Source organism: Populus euphratica, unplaced genomic scaffold (assembly GCF_000495115.2).
Source record: "Populus euphratica unplaced genomic scaffold, PopEup_1.0 scaffold217.1, whole genome shotgun sequence".
Lineage (NCBI taxonomy): Eukaryota > Viridiplantae > Streptophyta > Magnoliopsida > Malpighiales > Salicaceae > Populus > Populus euphratica.
In genome coordinates this window covers 399661-420247 of record NW_011500036.1, presented here as the reverse complement: position 1 = coordinate 420247, position 20587 = coordinate 399661, and the positions used below count along the sequence as shown (strand labels likewise).

Sequence of the window (20587 nt, the reverse complement as noted above, 5' to 3'; positions counted from 1 at the left end):
ATACTTAAAATTTTTTTCTTATAAGTAGAGAAACCCAATGATGTTTTTTCTAAGAGGCTAAGAGAAACCCATGAAAGACGGAGCTTGTACTTAGAAAATTTACAAATGGTTGAGGGGAACCCAAGGAGAGTGAGCTTATATTTAGAAAAAATTTCTAAGAAGCTAAAGGGAACGAATCCCTATCGACGCACATACTTTAAAAACTCTTAAGGAACGAAGAGGACAAACTCATGTTAACACCCATCTTTAAAAAGTTTTCATAGGGGCGGAGAGGAACCCAAGAAGGGCAGCGCTATTGCACTAAGGAGACCAAGTCATTTTCTTTCTTAGAGAATTCTTGCATTTTTTTAAAAGTTGGAGGCATGTGGTTTTTCTAGCGATGACATGGGGCATGAGAGCTCTCTATTAAAAAAAGAGAGGGGGGGAGGGGGAGAAAGAGAGAGAGAGTCCAAACCTAAGCAAGATATTTGATATATCTCTAGAGATAACATAAGGTCTGAGAGCCTATTTGGAGACCTGTGTTAATTATCTAAATTCTAGTTAGCATTGGTAGTATATATTTGGTCATAGAATAGCGGTCCTGTTGTTTTGTTGAGGTTGACCGTCTCGAGTTACCATGAAAGGTGAAACTGTTGTCCTGTTATTTGGTCATAGGAGGCTCTCTGATCCATCCCTTGAAGAGTAGTGCTATTACACTAAAGAGATCCATGGTCAACCATTTTCAAGGATGGGGCTACCACGAGTGTTAAGACTTGCTCAGGTAACAAAGTCTAATTTTACACCTGAACGACCAACACAATCTAAGCGGGGGGTTTCATTTGGTTAATAAGCTGTTGGAATTTTGAATAAGTAAAAGTGATTGCCGTAACAGGTAAATCCATTAAGCATTTTAGCTAAGGTTTGTCATGGTTATGGTTATGTGCCATTAAATGACTTGAAAATGTTATTAGAAAAAAAACTGATGGCTTTTTTATTAGTTTTCCACATATAATATCAATGATGATGGTTTTGAAAAATCTAAATAGTTTATGGATAAGGCTTATGTCTTGGATAATCAGTTAATCTCTTAATTTTGAAAATTCAATCCCTTCTCTCTAGCCAAAATGGTTGTAGGTGGATGCGTAATACCTGTAAAAAGTTTATTTTTGTGAATTTATGGACTCTTCAATGATTAAATCAATAAATTTTTGAGATAAAATAAAATAATAATATGGAGAAATACTCTGAAAATAAATATATTGAAATATATATATATATATATATTAATGAGAAAAATATCATTGTCATATAATACAATATAGATATAAATATGGTGAGTTATTGAAGGACTTTGACATCTTTTTTTATATAATATTAAAATTAATGGAAGTATAGTAAATTATTAAAGGGTTTTTATATATCTATTAAGTGTGGGGAGAATAAAATTAAAAATATAAAGATGAAGTTTCATGGATGATTTTTTATATTTTTAAATTTATATTTATCATTATATGCTTTTTCTTTTTTTTTCTAACGAAAAAGTGATTGTCTTAATCACCAGCGCAAAAAAAAAAAACTAATTAATTAGAAATAATTTTTAATAATATGTAGAAAAATACAAGAAATGTAAAGGTCTGGTAACGAGTGTAAATGTGAAGATAATATGGTGGGGTTGAAGGGTTCGATGAGGGATGAAAACGCATGGGGTACTCCCACCTCCACTCGTGCGCGCTATCTATCAATGGCGGCTCATCTCTCCCTTAATTATCATCATTAATGGCATGGTGCCAAAACAAAAACCTGTTAGATAATAGTCTCCCTCTCTAACCCCCTTCCCTCTCTAACCTCTCTACGTGGAATAGAGGTTGTCGTGTCATCTAAGGGTGGCGGAAGAGAAAAGAATGTGGGAGACAACCGAAAACATTTGAAGGCTATTAACAGTCGACATAACGTCTTTTAAGGACCTATGTAGGCCCTTTCTCTAAAATACTAGGGCCCTTGAGGGCTACTGCCTTCCACATGACATAACCTACTCTTTCCTTTCACTCGCTTCCAGCTTATTTATACCACCCCAACTCCTCCTTTGCTCTCCACAGCTTCCCTTCACTTCTTTCTTGAATCTATCCTTTTAGGGTTAGTTTTTTCAGTCTCGGTTTACAATGGCTGACGTTGGCGGTTCAGCTTCTTCGAGGAGGATGCGGTGTTCGGTTCCTGAAAGATTCCAACTGCACTTGGCCATGTTGGCCTTGCAGTTTGGTTATGCTGGTTTCCATGTGGTCTCCAGGGCTGCCCTAAATATGGGAGTTAGCAAGCTTGTTTTCCCAGTTTATAGGAACACCATCGCTTTGCTTCTGCTCCTTCCCTTTGCATATTTTCTAGAAAAGTACTGCTCTAACATCCATTAATCTAATCCTTTCATTTTCTCTTCGGTCATCCTTTATATATGTTCAAGTGTATTTATTCTTTTCTCTTTGTCCGATCAGGAAGGAGAGGCCAGCGCTCACTCTCAACTTTGTCCTTCAGTTCTTCTTCCTTGCACTTGTTGGGTATGACTCAAAATATATCAATTAATTTAAAATGAAAATGAAAATAAAAATTAGAAACAATGAAAGACCAATACCGTTCATTTTCTCTTCTTGTTTCCCATGTGAACAGAATAACAGCAAACCAAGGATTCTACTTGCTGGGTCTGGAGAACACTTCACCCACCTTCGCATCAGCAATCCAAAACTCTGTCCCTGCTATTACCTTTCTCATGGCAGCTCTACTCCGGCAAGCCCTCTCCCTCTCTCTCTTTAAGACTCTTATTGCATCACGCGTGTAATTTTATGCACATACATATGATCTGCGGAGCGAGTCAATGCATCGTTTTACACATAATTTTCGTTTTCTGAAACGTGTTATTTTCTTTTATGATGCAGGATAGAGAAAGTGAGGATAAACAGAAAAGATGGAATAGCAAAAGTACTAGGAACTATCTGCTGTGTAGCAGGGGCCTCAGTGATCACTCTATACACAGGTCCAGTGGTATACAGCCCAGCTAAACATCTAAACAGACCCACACCAATGTTTGTTTCACTTGGAGATGCTGAGGCCAAGAACTGGACCCTTGGTTGCCTCTACCTCATTGGCCATTGCTTGTCCTGGTCTGGTTGGCTTGTGTTGCAGGCACCAGTTCTAAAGAAGTACCCTGCTAGGCTCTCCGTCACCTCCTACACTTGTTTCTTTGGGCTTATTCAGTTCATTATTATTGCTGCCTTTATGGAGAGAGATCCACAGGCTTGGATTTTCCACTCTGGTGGAGAACTCTTCACTATTTTCTACGCAGTTAGTATCTCACCCCTTTTTCCTCTTTGAGATTCAGTCTCCTATACATTCAGACAGCATGAAATTAGTCAAATTTAATTAATTTGGACCTAAGCATTCCTGGGTTTTCGTTTTAGGGAACATTAATCATGACAACCGAAAGAAAGGGTCATGGTTGAATTTAATTACTGGTCACACTTGATAATTAGATAAAAAAAAATTTCTTTTTTTTTAAATACGAAATCCTGTCCTGCGTAAATATTAATTTACTTTTGGGTATAATGAATTTGTTTTTTGCTTAAAAAAATGATGAAAAGATGGCTTATCAAATTGAACTGAAAGAGTAGTCCAGTGTGTACTTTAGACTGTTAAAAGCATGTCAAATCTTCGATCAGAAATAAAAGGGTAACTTTGTTGTAGCCTTTGGACATATTGGTAACCAGTCATGCATCTTTATCTTATTTGATACGCCATTTATTTCCCTGCTTTGTAATATTGGCTCCGTTATTCATTAATAATTTTATTTGTAATTATTGAAATGAGCAAAAAGATATTATTCTGAAAATATACTTTTTAATAATAAAAAAATTGTCGAACACAGTTACTGAAAAAAAAATGTAGAGTGGTGGGGTGTTATGAAAACGAAATGAGCAAAAAGCTTTTTTTTTGGTGGAAAATTGCAGGGAGTGGTCGCATCAGGGATTGCCTTCGCTGTACAGATATGGTGCATTGACAGAGGTGGCCCTGTCTTCGTGGCTGTTTATCAACCTGTACAGACCCTTGTTGTCGCTATCATGGCCTCCATCGCTTTAGGAGAAGAGTTCTATTTAGGAGGGTGGGTTTCTTTTTTACTTAATTATCATCTTTGAAATCTTCTATTTATCTGCAATAGTCATGCATTCTATTGGCTCCACGTCGATCCCCAGCCATAGGATTAACAATATTATTTGGGATCTTGACTAACCTTTGACTAGCCTTAATGACCAAAACATCCTTGCCATTTAAAGGGGTTCTTGTTTGTTTATCACTTTATCGGACCTCAAAGGACAAGGTCACGAGGGTAGTAGGGTAAAGTTAGGTGAGACAAGTGCTAAGGGTACAAGAGAATAGTATTTGATTACATTGAGTGTGTATTTATACTAGTCAATGATTGTGTGTGTACAGGATCATCGGGGCAGTGTTGATCATTGTAGGATTGTACCTGGTCCTATGGGGCAAAAGCGAAGAAAAGAAGTTCTTGGCTCTGGAAAAGGCTGCAATTCAGGCCACTCCTGAGCATGGAATCAGCAGGGCTCAAACCCACATCAAGACTTCCCTCACTCAGCCACTGCTCCCTTCGTCAACAGAAAATGTTTGACTGGCAAGACCCCCTGACTCTTGACTACACAGTTGGCTGGAGAGCCAAGATCCCATAAAAAAAAAATGGCACCACTCTATTAATTAAGATGGCTTGTGTGTGTATGGAGGCGTTCTTTTAAAATTTTTGTCATGTCCTGTCCTTTCATGTTAGTAGGAGGTCGAGATAGGTAAGATTTTGAGGGGATAAATTGGATGGTTGTCATCACTAATGCGGCCCTCGAGACCTGAAATCCCCTATGCTTTCTTTGTAAGTTAAAATCATGGTTTGCTTTACGAAATTAAGAAGATATGAAGATTATGAAAGGCTAATGCTCCAAGGACATCATGGACTTGACACCGCTCTACTAATTTTGATTGCCATTTTCAGTTTACAAGCACGCTGATATTCATATTGCCATCATAACGTTGCCCATATCAACAATAACATTGGTCGCAAGTACTGATCATTTTATTTGATCATGATGGTGTGTATATAGAGAAAGATATACATGTAAAATATCAAGAACATTATTTAGGGATGAGGCCCTTTAACCTCTAGTCTCCATACAGGACAATGAAGAATATAATTCAGCATGTTCCACAAGGGGGTACGAGAATTGACGTGAGAGAACTGAGTGCGGAATTTGCATGCCGAGTCTTCACTACTTTTCCACTTTTGATCAGTGGTGATTTTAATCAATCTTTTTTGAGTTGAGACATGGTAAAGGGCTTTATTTGGAATATGGACGTTTCTCGGCCATATGGAAACCGAATTTCAGTAATTTACACTTGGATTCAAGCAATTAAGCACAAACACAAGACTCCAAAAACCTAGAAGCTTGCATGAGTTGAATCAGCTCTGGCTCCCTTAAAATCAGATGAACTATTTAACTTCTCCTTGACTAAGAGTGCAAAGTACAGTTTCTCTAGCTATTCTGGCTCATGACATTCTATATACGGATATCTTCAACAGAAGGAGTGACAAGCAATGAGAATAGGTAGAAGTTTGCTGGATAAGTATTTATGCCGAATAAATCAGGAAATTTGTCTAGCGTAAGCCTACACATAAATCATGACCACCTGCTTTGACGTAAAAAAAGTTGAGGAAAAACTCAGTATTCATGACCACCGTTTACGCTTTTGCTTTTTTGGCAGGAAGCCTGATGCTGCAAATTGTTCTATGGTCTGAAAGAACTAAAATCGCTCAAGCAAGATTGATGCAGCCATGTTTATGAAAATTGACGGTATGAGTATTCAAGTATCTAACATAATTATATATATATATATATATATTTGATTTTGATAGATTATATGAATTACTTAATAAATATTTATGATTATCAATGGAACAAGTCTAATAAACTCAAGAATAGATCTAATTGTAATGAACTATTAGATCAGATTTAGTTTTTTTCACATGATTTTATGAGCAATTTTCTTATGAGAAGCCCCTCCTTCACTATTTGGATAGTTGGGTCCTCTTGAATTAGACACACAAGTTGTTGTTTGGATCAATTTTATTATTTTCTAAGTGTTTTTTGTATTTATTGCTTTAATTCTAATTTTATTTTATTTTCTTTATAATTGCAGAATTTTAGTTGTTTTATAATAGATTTATAGTTTTCTTACCTATTTAAAAGCATTATAACTCTTGACAATCATCATTACACTTATTTTTTAAAGAATAAAACAGTGAATTTAAAATTTATATCTACAATATTTTTTACTCATCAAATCTTTTGTGTTTCATGTATTATTATTGTTGTTATACCTTTTCCCTTCATCAAAGTTTTTATGATTTTTTAAGATAGGATAGGACATAAGAGAATTACTAAAAAATAAAATCGGCAGTCTAATGATCGATAGAGATAAAATTAACGATCATTGTGATAATCGCCAAACCTGAAACCAATCCAATAACAGTCTTCTTTGAAAACGCAACTTATCCTCAATTAGAATTATATTTTAAGTCTTGTCTAGGCAAGCTGATGCATTCATGATGGTTGCAAGACGTCCATGGCTAATTAAGAGCTTTGAAAGGAATCAGGAACTGAAGGAGGAAATTAGGATAATTGGTATATCAATTTTTATTTTTTATAATAAACATGCATTTTGGGACAACTAGATTAGAAAAACATCTAGTTGCACGAAAAGAAGTAGCCTTTTTTATTTTGTGTCATTGAAAAAAAACCCTAGCATTTGATGCAATTTAATAAATATCATGCATGCCACTGATTCGAGCCAACCTTGATGGCTACCAGCACAATCCATTAGGCACGCTGACTCTAAAATAACTCTCAAGCTTTTGGCTATGTAAAGATCCCCAGCATTAGCACATGAAAATATGGAAAAAGAAAGAAAGAAAGGACATCCAAAGTGCTAGAAGCATTATTTAAGCCAATTCAGACTCGCAACCATGTCGAATTTGACTTTGCTTTTTGCCTAGTTAAATTCTAGCTTTCCAGTATGCAGGCGGTTTGGCACTTCCAGTTGACCCCGAGACTCGGCCATGATTCGGGAAGATCCATGTAGCCATCCTGCCTCGGTCCCCCACAACTCTAGTCCGATTGAAATGGTCATTACATGTATATCATGTATATTTATAAAAGCTGCATGTCCGGCTAACTCAGTGGCCTGACCATTCGAAACATGATATGGACTTGGGTTTTGTCTCATTCAAAGTTTTTTTTTTTTAGAATAATGTTATTTTATTTTAAAAAATTAAAAATTAAATCAAACTACTCACAACATATGTAATACTTGAAACATGTTTGATTTTGAGCTAGATGTTATAAGTATATTACATACCATGAATTACACATTTGAATAAATATGAAAAACATCCGGTTCAAAGCCAGATCCATGCCTTCGGATTTTTGAAAGGCATGAAATAATTTTCCTTGATTCTATATATAATAATGTTAGGCATCAACATATTTTCGATTTTTTTCCCCACGAAGCATAGAATTTGATATAAGCTCCTGATCACCCCTTCTTCTGAAGCTCCAGTCAAGTAGAAACTCCTGTGTTCGGAGACTATTTCTAGTCAATCTCCAGCTGGAAGTGCCTGTCCGTCTCCATTTTTACAACATGACCTTTCCTATAACCCGAGGCTAAAAACAAGCAAACTGACAAAATTCTAGGTAAGATTAAGGGAGGATTAACGGATCCCAAGATCACATCATTAAAGAGGTTAATCAATCATTAGTATCCATAGTTATCCTATTACTTTTCCAAAAGCAATTCTTTTTAATTTTCAGAACAGAATTCTCTATTGCCCTTTTAATCATGATGTGAATGGCATCCATATTATCTCGACAACTTTTCCCTTCTTTAAATAAAATTCGTGTCTAATCAGTCTCCCTGTTTGAGATCAGAAAAGAAAATCTCGATCCCAAAAGTTAAATCGCAGCAAATAGCATTATCATGAGTTGCTCGAGTTTCACTCAACATCATACTAGCAACTTGGTTTTCTACAAGTTACAATGTAATAAAAATATTATTTTTTATATTTTAACTATCAACGCTATCGCAGTCACAAAGTTCACTGCGTTAATAAACAAACACTAAAATTTCAGTTCGAAAATAGACTATAAATAAAATATTACATTAAAGTGAAAAAAAGTAATGTCTTCAAACATACACGATTAAATCAAACAGCAGACATCGAAATTAGGAATCAAATCAAGCAAATGCAATTGTTCTAAAAGGCCACACTTCAGAATTTTTCACCTTAATCATCCTCTTTCTCCAGCAAAGCACCGTCACCCATTTCAAACACACTTTCACTTCTCACACTCCTAGCTGCACCACCCCTACCCTTATAAAGAACAGCAATCCACACATAAACTGCCAAATTAACTGCATTAATCGAGGTTAACACCCAGTAGAAATAATCAAGCTTGCTTAAATTAAGATTATTCCTTAACCACCCTTTTTCTTCTCCGCCAGTTGCTCTTTCAGTGATCTTAACTATTGCAGTACTTAACCAACTTCCAATCCCAATTTCACTAAGAAACATTGCACTACTAATACTTCTTGTCCCACCGGTTGCTTCATCGTAGAAAAACTCTAGCTGTCCTACGTAGGAGAAAACTTCTGCACTGCCTATTAGAAAGAACTGTGGAAACAACCAAAACACACTCATGTCTGAAGGGTTAGGGCTGTGGCGTCTCTTTTTTTCTACCAATGCAGCAGAAGCTACAGCAAATATTGAAATGAACAAACCAACTCCAATACGTTGCAAAGATGTGATGCCGCGGGAGTGGCCTGTGCGTTTACGGAGGATAGGGACTATCACTTTTTCGTAGATGGGGACAAGAATGAGGGCATTGATGACGCTGAAGATGGGGACAGAACCTGCTGGAATTATGAAGTTGGAGCCGAGTTTTCGGTCCATGATGCTTGCTTGGCTGATGAAGAAGGTTGAGAGCTGAGCAAAGGATATGGAGAGTGCAATTGTGGATGCCCATACTGGGAGGATTCTTATAAAGGACTTGAATTCCTCTACTTGTGTTACTGTGCAAAGTCTCCAACGGTTCCTTGTGTCGGCCTCAGGATCTGTCACAACTGCTGCCTTGTCCAAGAAACTGCGCCAAGATTTACAAGTCACTCGATTAACACACACACACACACAGAGGCACACACAAGTCACTCGATATATACATATATATTGTAGAATGAATGAAATCGTGATCAAGCAATAGGCTCATGAAAGATAATTAAACCTGAGACCTTTTATTTGGAAATCAAGAACATTAATAGTTAAGACGTTCTTAAAGGATTGAATTAAATTTCATTAATGTCAAATGTTTTTTTTTTAAATAAAAAAATAAAGCAAGAATATCGTGGTAAGGACTAGCTAGCCTTGGTAGACTGTAGACTAAGGAGGTGTTTGGTAATAGGATAATAATTGTTTTTAAAGTGTTTTTTATTTGAAAATGTATGTAAATAATACTTTTTTTTATTTTAAAAAAATTAATTTTTACATCAATATATTAAAATAATCTAAAAACATAAAAAAATAAATCAATTTGAAGTAAATAAAAAATTAAAAAATCAATTTTTTTTAAAAATATTTTTAAAACATACAAACAAGGCAGACTTTTATATATATATATATATATATATAAAATACCAACTGCATTTCAGGGAGGGGAAATACTACGTTGGGTAAATAGACTTACCTGTATTGTATGGTGTGAGACAGCTTTTGGGCGCCCTTAATATCAGATTCATTGGTATTAACCTCGTAAAGCTCCGTTTGATGTCCCACCTGAACTCCATGCAAATGATTCCTTACAGAAGTCCACATGACCTGAACAAACCTGGTGAAAGGGCTCCCCATGGGTTCTTGGAAACGATAAAAAGGAATGCCAGCTACTAAAATGACGATGGAAATAACCATGGCCCCTGTAGGTAGCCCAAAACCCCAAGCCCATCCCTTATTATCTTGTATATATACAAATACGGTTATACCAAACATCGCCCCCATATTTATAGCCAGGAAGAACCAATTGAAGAATGCATATTTCTTTGGCACTTCTTTAATATCTGCCTCATCGAATTGGTCAGCACCAAAAGTTGAGACGCATGGTTTGATACCGCCGGTACCAAGGGCTATAAGGGCCAGTGCACCATACAAGAACCATGTCTGGCCACCGGTTGCTTTTGGACATGGCCTTACCTTGCATTGTGGTGGACGTAAGCTGTCTATAGAAGCTGAGAGCGTCAATAATACCATTCCCTGCAATCAAGACCAAAACACAATTTGGTCGAACAAAAAATTTAGGCCAATCTTATTTCTCAACAAATTTTGGCTATAAGAATCCCTATTGAACATTATGGAGACCAGAGACGCTTGTTCTAGCTTGATCATAGGCCATGTAGAAAGGAAATGAAAGGGGGGGGATCCTGATTTCTTACCACTGCATAGATGCAAGAGAAAATAATGATGGTCTTGAATCGGCCCAGGTAAGCATCGGCACAAAACGCTCCGAAAAGTGTAAGGACAAAAGCAGCTCCTATCCAGTCAGTCACATGAGTTGCAGCATCTGGAAGTGACTGATGCATTTGAAAAACCAAGTAAGCTACCATGTTCACAGCTATAGCATAAAATGCTAACCTCTCAGCAACTTCATTCACTGGAAGCACCGAAAGGAAAAAATATCAGCCTCTATTGGCCAAGAAGCCAAATTGAAGAAGAGGGAACATGCATAAGCTGCACCAAACGGCAGGCAAAACAAAAACCATAAACTTGAAAAGACATTAGCCTCTGTTATTCCTGAAGCCATTGACAAATTTGCAAGTGCTGGTTTAATTAAGAACCTATAATAAAAGGAGCAGCTTTCCATCCTCCAGTAGTTCTCTTGTCTGCAATTCTTCCTCGAATATCAACACAACCATTGCTTACCAAAGTCGTTGCCATGCTTTCTTCCTGAAAAATCATCTCCCAGATTTCATGTTAGTAAAGAGAACTAAGCAGGCGTGTACCAAAAAACAACTGAAATTTCAACCATAATTACCATAACTGTTTGATGGAGCTCCTCTTGTGGGAATTTCTCTAATGATGGTTGCATAAAAGACTGATCAAAACGTTCATCGCCAACCAGTCCAATTCTCTGCATTTTGAAAGACGGATAAAGATTCCAATTCCAGTACGTAGTTGAATCTATGCTCTCTGCAGTTAGCTTTAAAGTCAATGTATTGAGCGGGGTATCGAAATTTAGAGTTCATATAATAAGTGACAGTGCTTATCACAGCTGGGGACTTGTCGTCATGAAAGCCAAGTCCACTTGCTCACGTTTGGTCTCATATCTTTAATAATGTCCTGATGTGCATTGAAATGTTATTTTTTGAACCTCTTTTCAGATTTGTGTTTGGAGGCATTTTGCCGGCTTTGCAATGATTTGTTCCTGAACTTACGAAACTGGCAAAAAAGAGTAGATATATGTGCACCATATTCTTGGAACTATTCATATTGCCGCCCTACCTTTCAGATAAAAATCTTGTCTGTTCAAGAGCTGTCGAAGTTGTTGCACCTACTGTCACCGGAAAACGGGACCGCTGGTGGAGCCACCACGTCTCTTAAAAATTCCTCCACTAGTTTAGGATCCTTTTGCGAACAACAAAGATGATGCTTGGACCAAAATGAGAACAAGATCAAATATTGAAATTCTAAACATAAACTTTGATTGAAACAGGTTTTACATTTCAGGAATTACGTTTTTATTTTTGTACTTCATTGACATTGGCTCGATTACTCATGACACCTACTGTGGGTGAAGATGCGATGGCCAATTTTCCATGAAATTTTATGAAATTAATACCGTTTTGGAATAAAAAGAAAAGATCTAACCGTGGGAATAAAATTTGGGGCCAACTGACACTTTGAAGATATCTCAAACTCAGGATCAAGTTAAAAATCAAGACTTGATAGCTAGGAGTTAAATTGTATAAGAAACAAACAATAGTGACTAAAACGAATTGTGATGTCTTTATCTTCAACCTCTAACGGGTTTCAGGCTTTCAGCAGGAGAAAACGGGTTATCTTGACTCGGATAACAACCAGCAATAAACCCAAACCATGCCCTTGTGTACACACGATCTGTCTTCGTTACAAGATCAAGGCCGTGTTTTGTTAGTGTAGGAGTTGAACAAAAGTATGTTTAACTAAAATGATTGAATTTTTAGAAATTTATTTTAAAACATGATTAATTATAGTATTTGATAACAAAATAAAAATAAAAATAAAATCTATTTATTTTTAAAATTAAAATTTTGTTAGAGATTAACTATTCCTTTATCAAAATTCTTTAATATAAGGATAATTAAAATAAATTATGGGTGGATAAAAATTAATTTAAAAAAATATTTAATTGACATGTTCGGTAAAACTTAAACCCTCTGTATTAAAAAAAATATAAGATTTTTTTATAAGTTTCATGATGGAAAATTAAGTTCAAAATAGGGTTGTAAGACATCAAAGTTTTCAATGGAGGGGATGCAGGAAGTGGGCTTTGTGTTTAAGTTACATGTAAGTGCTTACTTAGCTCGAGTTATATTTTTGAGTCAGAGGCTTGGAGTTTTTTGTAAAATAAATTTTTATCCCATAATATATTTTAAATTTGTATTTGTTGTAAAATAATATTTTAAACCTATAAAAAAATAAATTTTTATCAATCTAGTTGTTAGTTAGCACAGGAATAACTATTGTGAATAATAATCTCTTCATTTCTTAAATAATTTTATTTTCTAAGTATGTTAGGTTTTTAAGAAAGAAACATTTAGACTTTTTTATATGTTTTAGAATAAATTATTATAAGCATTTTATAATTTGGTTATTTTTTTATTTTTTAACAAAATTTTTAAATATTACACTTTTCAATTTCAAATCTGAATATATTTATTTCCAAAATTGTTATTATATTATATTTAAAATAATGACGGAAAAGACACAGTACAGTATACACAAAAAGCGAAAAATAAAAAATAAAAAAAATTAGAAAGCCGTAGCCCTGTTATTTTCCATCTTCTTCCCTTCTCCTACACATCCAGCTGCCCCCTGAATCAAAATTTCACTTGTTGTCTGATCTAAAATTTTCTAGACATCAAGCTCTACTACGATAACTCTCACGCATAATCCTTCTGCGAAGTAGAAAGCAACCTGCTCAACTTGATCATCGTTTTTACTCACCGTGTCCTTGAACTTAACCAACAATTTCACAGCTTGATCAGTTTTGGACTCGACAAGTTGAACACTCAGCAAGCACTTTCAAAACCAGATTATTGTATAATTTCCGTTGACCCTCAAATGATTTTAGTTTTTACTGTTGGTGGAGGTAGTGGCGGGGGTGACATTGTGGGCTTGATTTCATGAGGAGGTGGAGATCATGAGGCGACCCAAAGCGAATTAAGGATAACTCTATTAAGATCAGATGGCAGAGAGAAACCAACAGTGAATTGACTGCCACGACTCATTAGCTTTTAAAATAATTTTTTATATTATTATACATATTAATAATTTTTTTATTTTTTAAAAATTATTTTTAATATTAACACATTAAAATAATTTAAAAACACTAAAAACATATTAATTTAAAATTAAAAAAAAAATTCAAAAAAATTTAAAAATATTCTTGAAAAAAAAAAAGAATAACTATTTTTGAATTTTGGCATGGTGGTGTACCTAGAATTGATGTAGTTACTGCTTCGGCGTGGTGTTCTTCCTCGAAGATTGTGAGTTTTTGTCTAACATTAATGGAAAGAGATTTTGGTCATAGAACAATTGAAAGTTGGAACACTATCTTCGGTAATGGACACAATTAGCTCTGAAAACGCTTTAGCAGAAAAGCTAACAGGAAAAAAGATTCTCTCAAGTGAAGGGATTTTTTTTTATTTTGTTGGTTTATTAAGTGTAAGCTCCAAGTGTATCAACTGGCCTTGGTACTTAAAGATTTGTTTTTTATTAGGAAAATATTACAAGCTCTCAAATTATAAGCTACGAACCCATACCTAAGTAAGCAAGAAAGAGTTAAAAGCTCTCAAATTATAAGCTACGAACCCATACCCAAGGAAACAAAAAGAGTTAAAAGTAATTATTTAGGTGGTGGTAAAGTGATAAGTACTTGAGATTAAAGGTGGTGGTCAAATGGTAAGGACTTGGGATTAAGAAGTTTGCTTCCTTTATGGTCTCAGGTTCGAGTCCTTGGTTGTTCATATGATGGCCACTAGCGGTTACATGGTCGTTAACTTTAGGGCTCGTGGGATTAGTCGTGGTGCGCGCAAACTGACCCGGCCATCCACATTAATCTAAAAAAAAAGAGTTAAAAGTATGGAGAGACAAAAACGATGGATAGAAGAGAAAAGGGTTCGTTACATGTTCTGCATGGATCGAGAGAGGGAGATCTTACATATATACACATACACCCCCACCAATAATCTCTCTCTCTCTCTCGCTGAGACCAAGAAATGAAATGATGACTTTGCTTTTCTATTCTTCTCTGGTTCATGTTCTGGAATGGTTCGAGCAGGGTCTGGTCTTTTGATGGCGATTTTGATGAAAAGAAAAGTCGAGATTTTTAATTTTTGTCTAACTGCTATGAAGGTCGAATATCTTGAGAGATGGTTTCCGGGTCTGCTGTTATGAGAGCATGATTGTTGTTATGGGTTGTGGATTTCGAGAAAATGAGGCTGCTTGACTGTGAGAATGACAGTAATATATGTGGGGATATTATTATTTTTTATTGGTTTTTTAAATTTGTTTTGACCTAAATTATTATAAGCTGTGATATTTAAAAATTTGGTTGCAAAGTGAGAGAATGATAAAAATTATAGGATGCTAGAGTCAATTTTAATTAAGGTAGTGTAATTTACTATTTGTTTTATAATATGTAATTAAGTTAGAATGATAATAATTAATTTTGATAATTATCATAATTAATACTAAGTAAATTTAAATTTAAATTTTAAAAATTAAAATAAAATCAGTTAAACAAGAGATGTTTTTCATACTGAACAACAACTTATTTACCTTCTTCTATATTGTTTTAAATTTATTTTCCCTTTAGTTTTTGCTGTTTTTTTGGTTTTTTTTATATTTTTTTAGAAAGATTTTGAGTCTCATTTTACTTAAATTTTATAAATATTATTTAGAAATGCAATTAAATAAAGTGATATTAATTTTACCTTTAGAGGTTGTTTATAGCCATTCCATTTGCTTCGTAAGATGATTTATAAAAAAAAAATGTATAAAATTAATCATTAAAAACAATAAAAATTTATTTTAATAGATAAGTGTTACTAAACAATCTATTAAATTATTGTTTATGCTATTTTTTTTAATCATGTTTTTATTGTGTTGTAGGGCTTTAATTACATCTTGTGTTTCTGGAATAATTCTTTAAACAAATAACCAATATAATTAACTTTAGATTTTTTTTCCATATCATCAGTAAATTTTTAGTAATAGAAATCAAAGATATAAAAATAAATTTATATTATTTTAAAATATAAAAGATATGGGGGATATATCATCTAAGGTACAAATATTATTTTTTTTCTTGAAAATATACCTGCAAAAAACACTTCATTCCAGATTTGTTCGTTATTTTTTTCCAAGCAAAGAACCCTACCTTCTTTAAATTGGAAAACAACGATGGTCATTCCTTTCCTCTCAATCAAAAGTACTCCTTTTATCTAGGTACATCTCTCTTATTCTTGTTTTTTTTTTTTCAATCAATTTCTTAAAATGCTCTCTTTACTCACAAAATTCTATGTATTTAGAGATTAAATATAATTTAATGGTAATATAGATAAAGTATAAAACATATTTTTTATATATTTTTTAATGATTTATTGATATAAGATACAAAAATTATTATTTTATCTTATACATATTAAGTATAATTTTTCCTCTCTTATCTTGTATTTTCTTTACTGTTTTTTTTGTAGTATTTATTACTGCAGTCTAACGACCTTTTTATTTTTTATTAATTTATTTTGTTGTGTTAATATTAAAAATAAATTTTAAAAAATAAAAAAATATTATTTTAAAATAAAAACTTTAAAAAATAATTTCCATCACACTAAAGTATTTTTATTTTTTTAATGCAAAAATAATGTTTTCAAAATAATTAAATTTTTGTATTTAAAATTAATTTTTTAAATAGTTTTATATCATAAAATATGATATGAAAAATAAGTTTGAAAAAATAAAATATATTTTAAAAAATAATATTTTAATGAATAAAAACACTTTATCAAACATGCAGTTCATCTTTTTATTCCATAGTGACAAATGATTAAGAGACGCGTTGGCAAATGAGTTGCACGTGGCCTCTTTGACTGATAACGTGTCCGTTAACTTCTACTTTCATCTCATCTAATCTTAAAATTAAACAGGAAAGTACTTTGAAATTTTTACTCTCAACATCACAGAAGACAACGAGGTTGAGGCTTAAATGTCTGAAAAGTGCCACGTCTGGCTTACTCTCTCTTAAATATCCGTATCAAGGGATGGATATTCCTCGCGTCATTTATTATAGCATCACCAAAAAAAGAAAAAACCCAGCTCCTCTGCCATGGTACAAGACTTTAAGAGTTTTATCATTCCCTGTAAATTGAAAGTTGATCGGCTAGAGTAGAGATGGAAGTGAGATGGGACTCTTTTGTTGGGATTTTTTTGGTGGGATTGATATTGGGTTTTGCGGAGATTGTTAATGGAGGAATAACAAGCAGTTATGTAAGAAATGATGATTTATCTCTTGATATGCCATTAGACAGTGATGTGTTTAGAGTCCCTCCTGGCTATAATGCTCCTCAACAGGTGAGTACTGCTTCTTTCAGATTCTGAATTTTACTACTTGCTATACCATGGTGTTGTGTTTTTCATTTTTGTGTAATGACCAAAGGTTCATATAACACAAGGAGACCATGAGGGGAAGGGTGTCATTGTGTCTTGGGTTACACCAGATGAGCCTGGTTCAAAGACAGTGCTTTACTGGGCTGAAAATAGTGAGCTAAAAAATTCAGCAGATGGCTTTATTTTGAAGTACAGATATTTCAATTACACTTCTGGGTATATTCACCACTGCACCATTAAGGATTTGGAGGTATGCAATATGCTCAAAGTTTTCACTCAGGAAGTAAGATTATGATTTGTAATTCAGTTTTATTATGATTGCAGTTTGATACCAAATATTACTATGAGGTTGGAATTGGAAACACAACAAGACAATTCTGGTTTATCACTCCTCCTAGACCTGGCCCTGATGTCCCATACACATTTGGTCTCATAGGTATAGTTCATATTTATTTATTCATTTTTATTCTCGATTTCAAGAAAACGATTTTGTTAGAGTAATTTATACTTGTATCAATGTTTCCGTAAGATTGTATCTTCATATCACTTGATCTAACATCTTGAGCAGGGGATCTTGGTCAAACTCATGATTCAAACAGGACAGTTACCCACTATGAGTTAAATCCAACAAAGGGACAGACATTGTTGTTTGTGGGGGATCTGTCTTATGCAGATGATTATCCATTTCATGACAACTCGAGGTGGGATACTTGGGGAAGGTTCATAGAGAGAAGTGCGGCTTATCAACCTTGGATTTGGACTGCAGGGAATCATGAAATTGACTTTGTTCCTGAAATTGTATGCATCTTAATTATTCTTATTTCGCTTTTTATCCCAGTGTTTTCAATTAATTAAGATGTTGCTTATATTTTGTGTTTCTCTGAGATCTTAACCACGATTTTCTTGATCAAACATTGGTAATGCTGTTGCAGGGTGAAAGGAAACCATTTAAGCCTTATACCCACCGTTATCATGTCCCATATAGAGCATCAGGGAGCACATCTCCTATGTGGTACTCCATCAAGAGAGCTTCAACATACGTCATTGTCTTGTCCTCTTACTCAGCTTATGGTAGGTTTTCTTTCACTCTTAGTACTTTTTGGTACTCTATTAAAGAGATAATGAGAATACATGAACGATAATGATCGGCCATGATCGATAATCTAATTTATTTCCGCAACTGCAGTACTAGACAATATTGTGATTCGTTCTATCATTTTCATTTTATATGTTCATTATCTTGTTGCACTGAATCAGAATTGGTGAAGAAGTGCCTTCTATGTCAAAACCAATCAAAACGTTATTGAGCATAATTTCCTGCCATGAAATGACTATTGAACTGTTCCTGATAGACATCACTGCCATAGTGCTACGTTTGCTTGAATTTGTGTCAAAGACTTGATTTGGGAAGAATCTCAAAGTAGAGCACTACTTAAAGTTGACATTTTGCAGGAAAATACACTCCTCAATACAAATGGCTAGAAACGGAGCTGCCTAAAGTAAACAGGACTGCGACACCATGGCTTATTGTTCTTATGCACTGTCCAATGTATAACAGTTATGCTCATCATTATATGGAAGGGGAAACCATGAGAGTAATGTATGAGCCATGGTTTGTGAAGTTCAAAGTTGATGTTGTTTTTGCCGGCCATGTTCATGCTTATGAGCGATCTGTAAGTGCATGCACATTCTCCATTTATGATATTTTCTCTGTTAATAGCATCTTGAATTGGTATAAAAAGGTTTCCCTTTCAAACCACTGTGACATGTTGAATAATACACATGCCTAATTCTTTAACTTTCTATGTTTTGCCATGTTACTTGTGGTCTCTTTGTCCACCCCCTATGTTTGATTTGGAGTCGATAGATTCTGTGTACTAGTTACTGAAATTAAAGATTCATGAAGATATGCAGGTATCCCATTATTGTTTGTCTCTATTGGCAGACAGCATGAACCCCTGCCATCAAAAGATCAATCACTCACTTGTTAAGTTCTCTTTACATGAAGAACTTGTTCTACATGGCTCATGCGCTAGATGTTGTTTCTGCTACCTCTGGCAATTTTGCCACAAGAGATACCCTATCCCAAATAAGTGAGAGTCACACAGGCATAGGGTGATATAGCATCAAGTCTGTTGGCTTTTTATGTGAACACATTTTTCGAATTTTACTTTATAGAAAGTCTTCCTGTTGGATGACACAGAACAAGCATAAATCTCAAAGTTTCTATTATTTAAGATAGTTTTAGAATGTTGTTAAGGGGATGGAGGCCTCTTTAAAGTTTGTGGTGCAATTGCTGCTATTTATGCGGACACAAGACTAGTAAACTAGATAAATGGGAGACAACATCAATAATTTTTGAGTAAATAGTTCTGTTCAGAAGAGCTTTAAGTCAATGGAAAAGGGAAAAATGCATTGAATTATTGCATGTTTATTACACTCGACAGCATTTGAATTGTTTTGCATTGCAGGAACTTATATCAAATGTTGCATACAACATCGTTTGAATTGTTTTGCATTGCAGGAACGTATATCAAATGTTGCATACAACATTGTGAACGGTTTGTGCACTCCCATAAGAGATCAATCTGCCCCCATTTACATAACCATTGGAGATGGAGGAAACCTAGAAGGATTAGTGACCAGGTAGTTGCTGATTATTTGTGTTTCATGAATGGTTAGCTTGTATATAGTTAGTTTTAAATTAAGCTGCCAACAGTAATCTCATTTTTACATCATGCAGCATGACAGAGCCGCAGCCAAGCTACTCAGCTTTTCGTGAACCTAGTTTTGGTCATGGCATTCTTGATATAAAGAACAGGACCCATGCATATTTCGGCTGGCATCGTAATCAAGATGGGTATGCTGTAGAAGCCGATTCCGTATGGCTCCACAATAGATTTTGGAACCCCCTGAGAGCTTCATCCGTGGCTGCGTTATGATGAGATCCTATTCCAAGAGCTGGGAAGGCGCATGTGTAGTGTACCAGTTTCATTCGGAATATGTGAGAAGTCTTCTCCAGATAATTCAAAATCTTGTGTGATATGTGCAATCTTGCAGATAACATGTACTCGGTGTATATCTCAGTTGTTTTGTGACCATGTTTCCTTCAAAACAGTGCCTGCTGCAATTTCTCATTGAACAAAATCTTGACATTGAACCATTTCACTCTTTTGATTTTAAGGCTTCTCCTTGTTCTAAGCAATTTGAATCAATGGCCTGACCTGCAAACCTTAAGTGAAAAGCATGTGCCAGGCTAGGCTCTGTTTGGCTTTGTGATGCGTGTGGTTGGAAATGCTTTTATGCTGATTATTTTTTAAAAGTTGTTTGATTTTTATTATTTAAATATTTTTTATCTCAAATTGTAATAAAAAAATTACTATAATTTATAGTTTTCTTTAAAAAAAAATTTTAAAAAAACTATAACAAGTGTTGCTCCAAATGTTTTTTGATATTTTTATTTATTTTATTTTACTTTATTACAAATAGATGGTTAGCTTCAAAGCATGATACGGAGTCTGGATGTATTTGGTATTATGGTTTAAAAATATATTAAAATAATTATTTTTTTAATTTTTAATAATAAAATATCAAAATTATTAA

General features: G+C 34.4%; 3 protein-coding genes across 4 annotated transcripts; 2 read left to right on the top strand and 1 right to left on the bottom strand.

Annotated features, from left to right (window-relative positions):
• Positions 1-2079: 2079 nt before the first annotated feature.
• LOC105142764 (protein WALLS ARE THIN 1-like) lies at positions 2080-4975 on the top strand. Its single transcript, XM_011050549.1, has 6 exons — positions 2080-2362; positions 2463-2525; positions 2635-2751; positions 2901-3306; positions 3969-4120; positions 4450-4975. The coding sequence occupies exons 1-6, from the start codon at positions 2139-2141 to the stop codon at positions 4640-4642; spliced, it is 1155 nt and encodes a 384-aa protein (XP_011048851.1). The 5' UTR covers positions 2080-2138; the 3' UTR covers positions 4643-4975.
• A 3234-nt stretch (positions 4976-8209) lies between these two features.
• Positions 8210-11249, bottom strand: LOC105142780 (protein NRT1/ PTR FAMILY 8.2-like). The gene is made up of 5 exons (XM_011050569.1): positions 11154-11249; positions 10951-11059; positions 10549-10766; positions 9810-10369; positions 8210-9212 (listed from the first exon to the last, which is right to left on the bottom strand). Exons 1-5 carry the CDS (start codon positions 11247-11249, stop codon positions 8357-8359), a joined length of 1839 nt encoding a protein of 612 aa, XP_011048871.1. The 3' UTR covers positions 8210-8356.
• A 5361-nt stretch (positions 11250-16610) lies between these two features.
• On the top strand, positions 16611-20185 carry LOC105142762 (purple acid phosphatase 2-like). 2 transcript variants are annotated; one of them, XM_011050547.1, is made up of 8 exons: positions 16616-16948; positions 17034-17234; positions 17309-17420; positions 17553-17782; positions 17917-18055; positions 18437-18657; positions 19509-19630; positions 19728-20185. In XM_011050547.1, the coding sequence occupies exons 1-8, from the start codon at positions 16769-16771 to the stop codon at positions 19924-19926; spliced, it is 1404 nt and encodes a 467-aa protein (XP_011048849.1). In that variant the 5' UTR covers positions 16616-16768; the 3' UTR covers positions 19927-20185. The 2 variants fall into 2 exon arrangements, with proteins under 2 accessions (XP_011048850.1, XP_011048849.1); XM_011050548.1 differs by lacking the exon at positions 19728-20185 and having other exon boundaries at positions 16611-16948; positions 19456-19534.
• The last annotated feature ends 402 nt before the right edge of the window (positions 20186-20587 follow it).

Excerpts from the sequence above, each read along its gene's own strand:
- LOC105142764 (XM_011050549.1), top strand. The coding sequence starts at position 2,139 with ATGGCTGACGTTGGCGGTTCAGCTTCTTCGAGGAGGATGCGGTGTTCG. Across the intron at positions 2,363-2,462 it reads TTTGCATATTTTCTAGAAAA|GAAGGAGAGGCCAGCGCTCA; the intron begins GTACTGCTCTAA and ends TTGTCCGATCAG. Across the intron at positions 2,526-2,634 it reads TTCTTCCTTGCACTTGTTGG|AATAACAGCAAACCAAGGAT; the intron begins GTATGACTCAAA and ends CCATGTGAACAG.
- LOC105142780 (XM_011050569.1), bottom strand. The coding sequence starts at position 11,249 with ATGCAGAGAATTGGACTGGTTGGCGATGAACGTTTTGATCAGTCTTTT. Across the intron at positions 10,767-10,950 it reads AGCTGCTCCTTTTATTATAG|TGAATGAAGTTGCTGAGAGG; the intron begins GTTCTTAATTAA and ends CGGTGCTTCCAG. Across the intron at positions 10,370-10,548 it reads TCTCTTGCATCTATGCAGTG|GGAATGGTATTATTGACGCT; the intron begins GTAAGAAATCAG and ends TCTTGATTGCAG.
- LOC105142762 (XM_011050547.1), top strand. The coding sequence starts at position 16,769 with ATGGAAGTGAGATGGGACTCTTTTGTTGGGATTTTTTTGGTGGGATTG. Across the intron at positions 17,235-17,308 it reads GCACCATTAAGGATTTGGAG|TTTGATACCAAATATTACTA; the intron begins GTATGCAATATG and ends TTATGATTGCAG. Across the intron at positions 17,421-17,552 it reads ATACACATTTGGTCTCATAG|GGGATCTTGGTCAAACTCAT; the intron begins GTATAGTTCATA and ends CATCTTGAGCAG.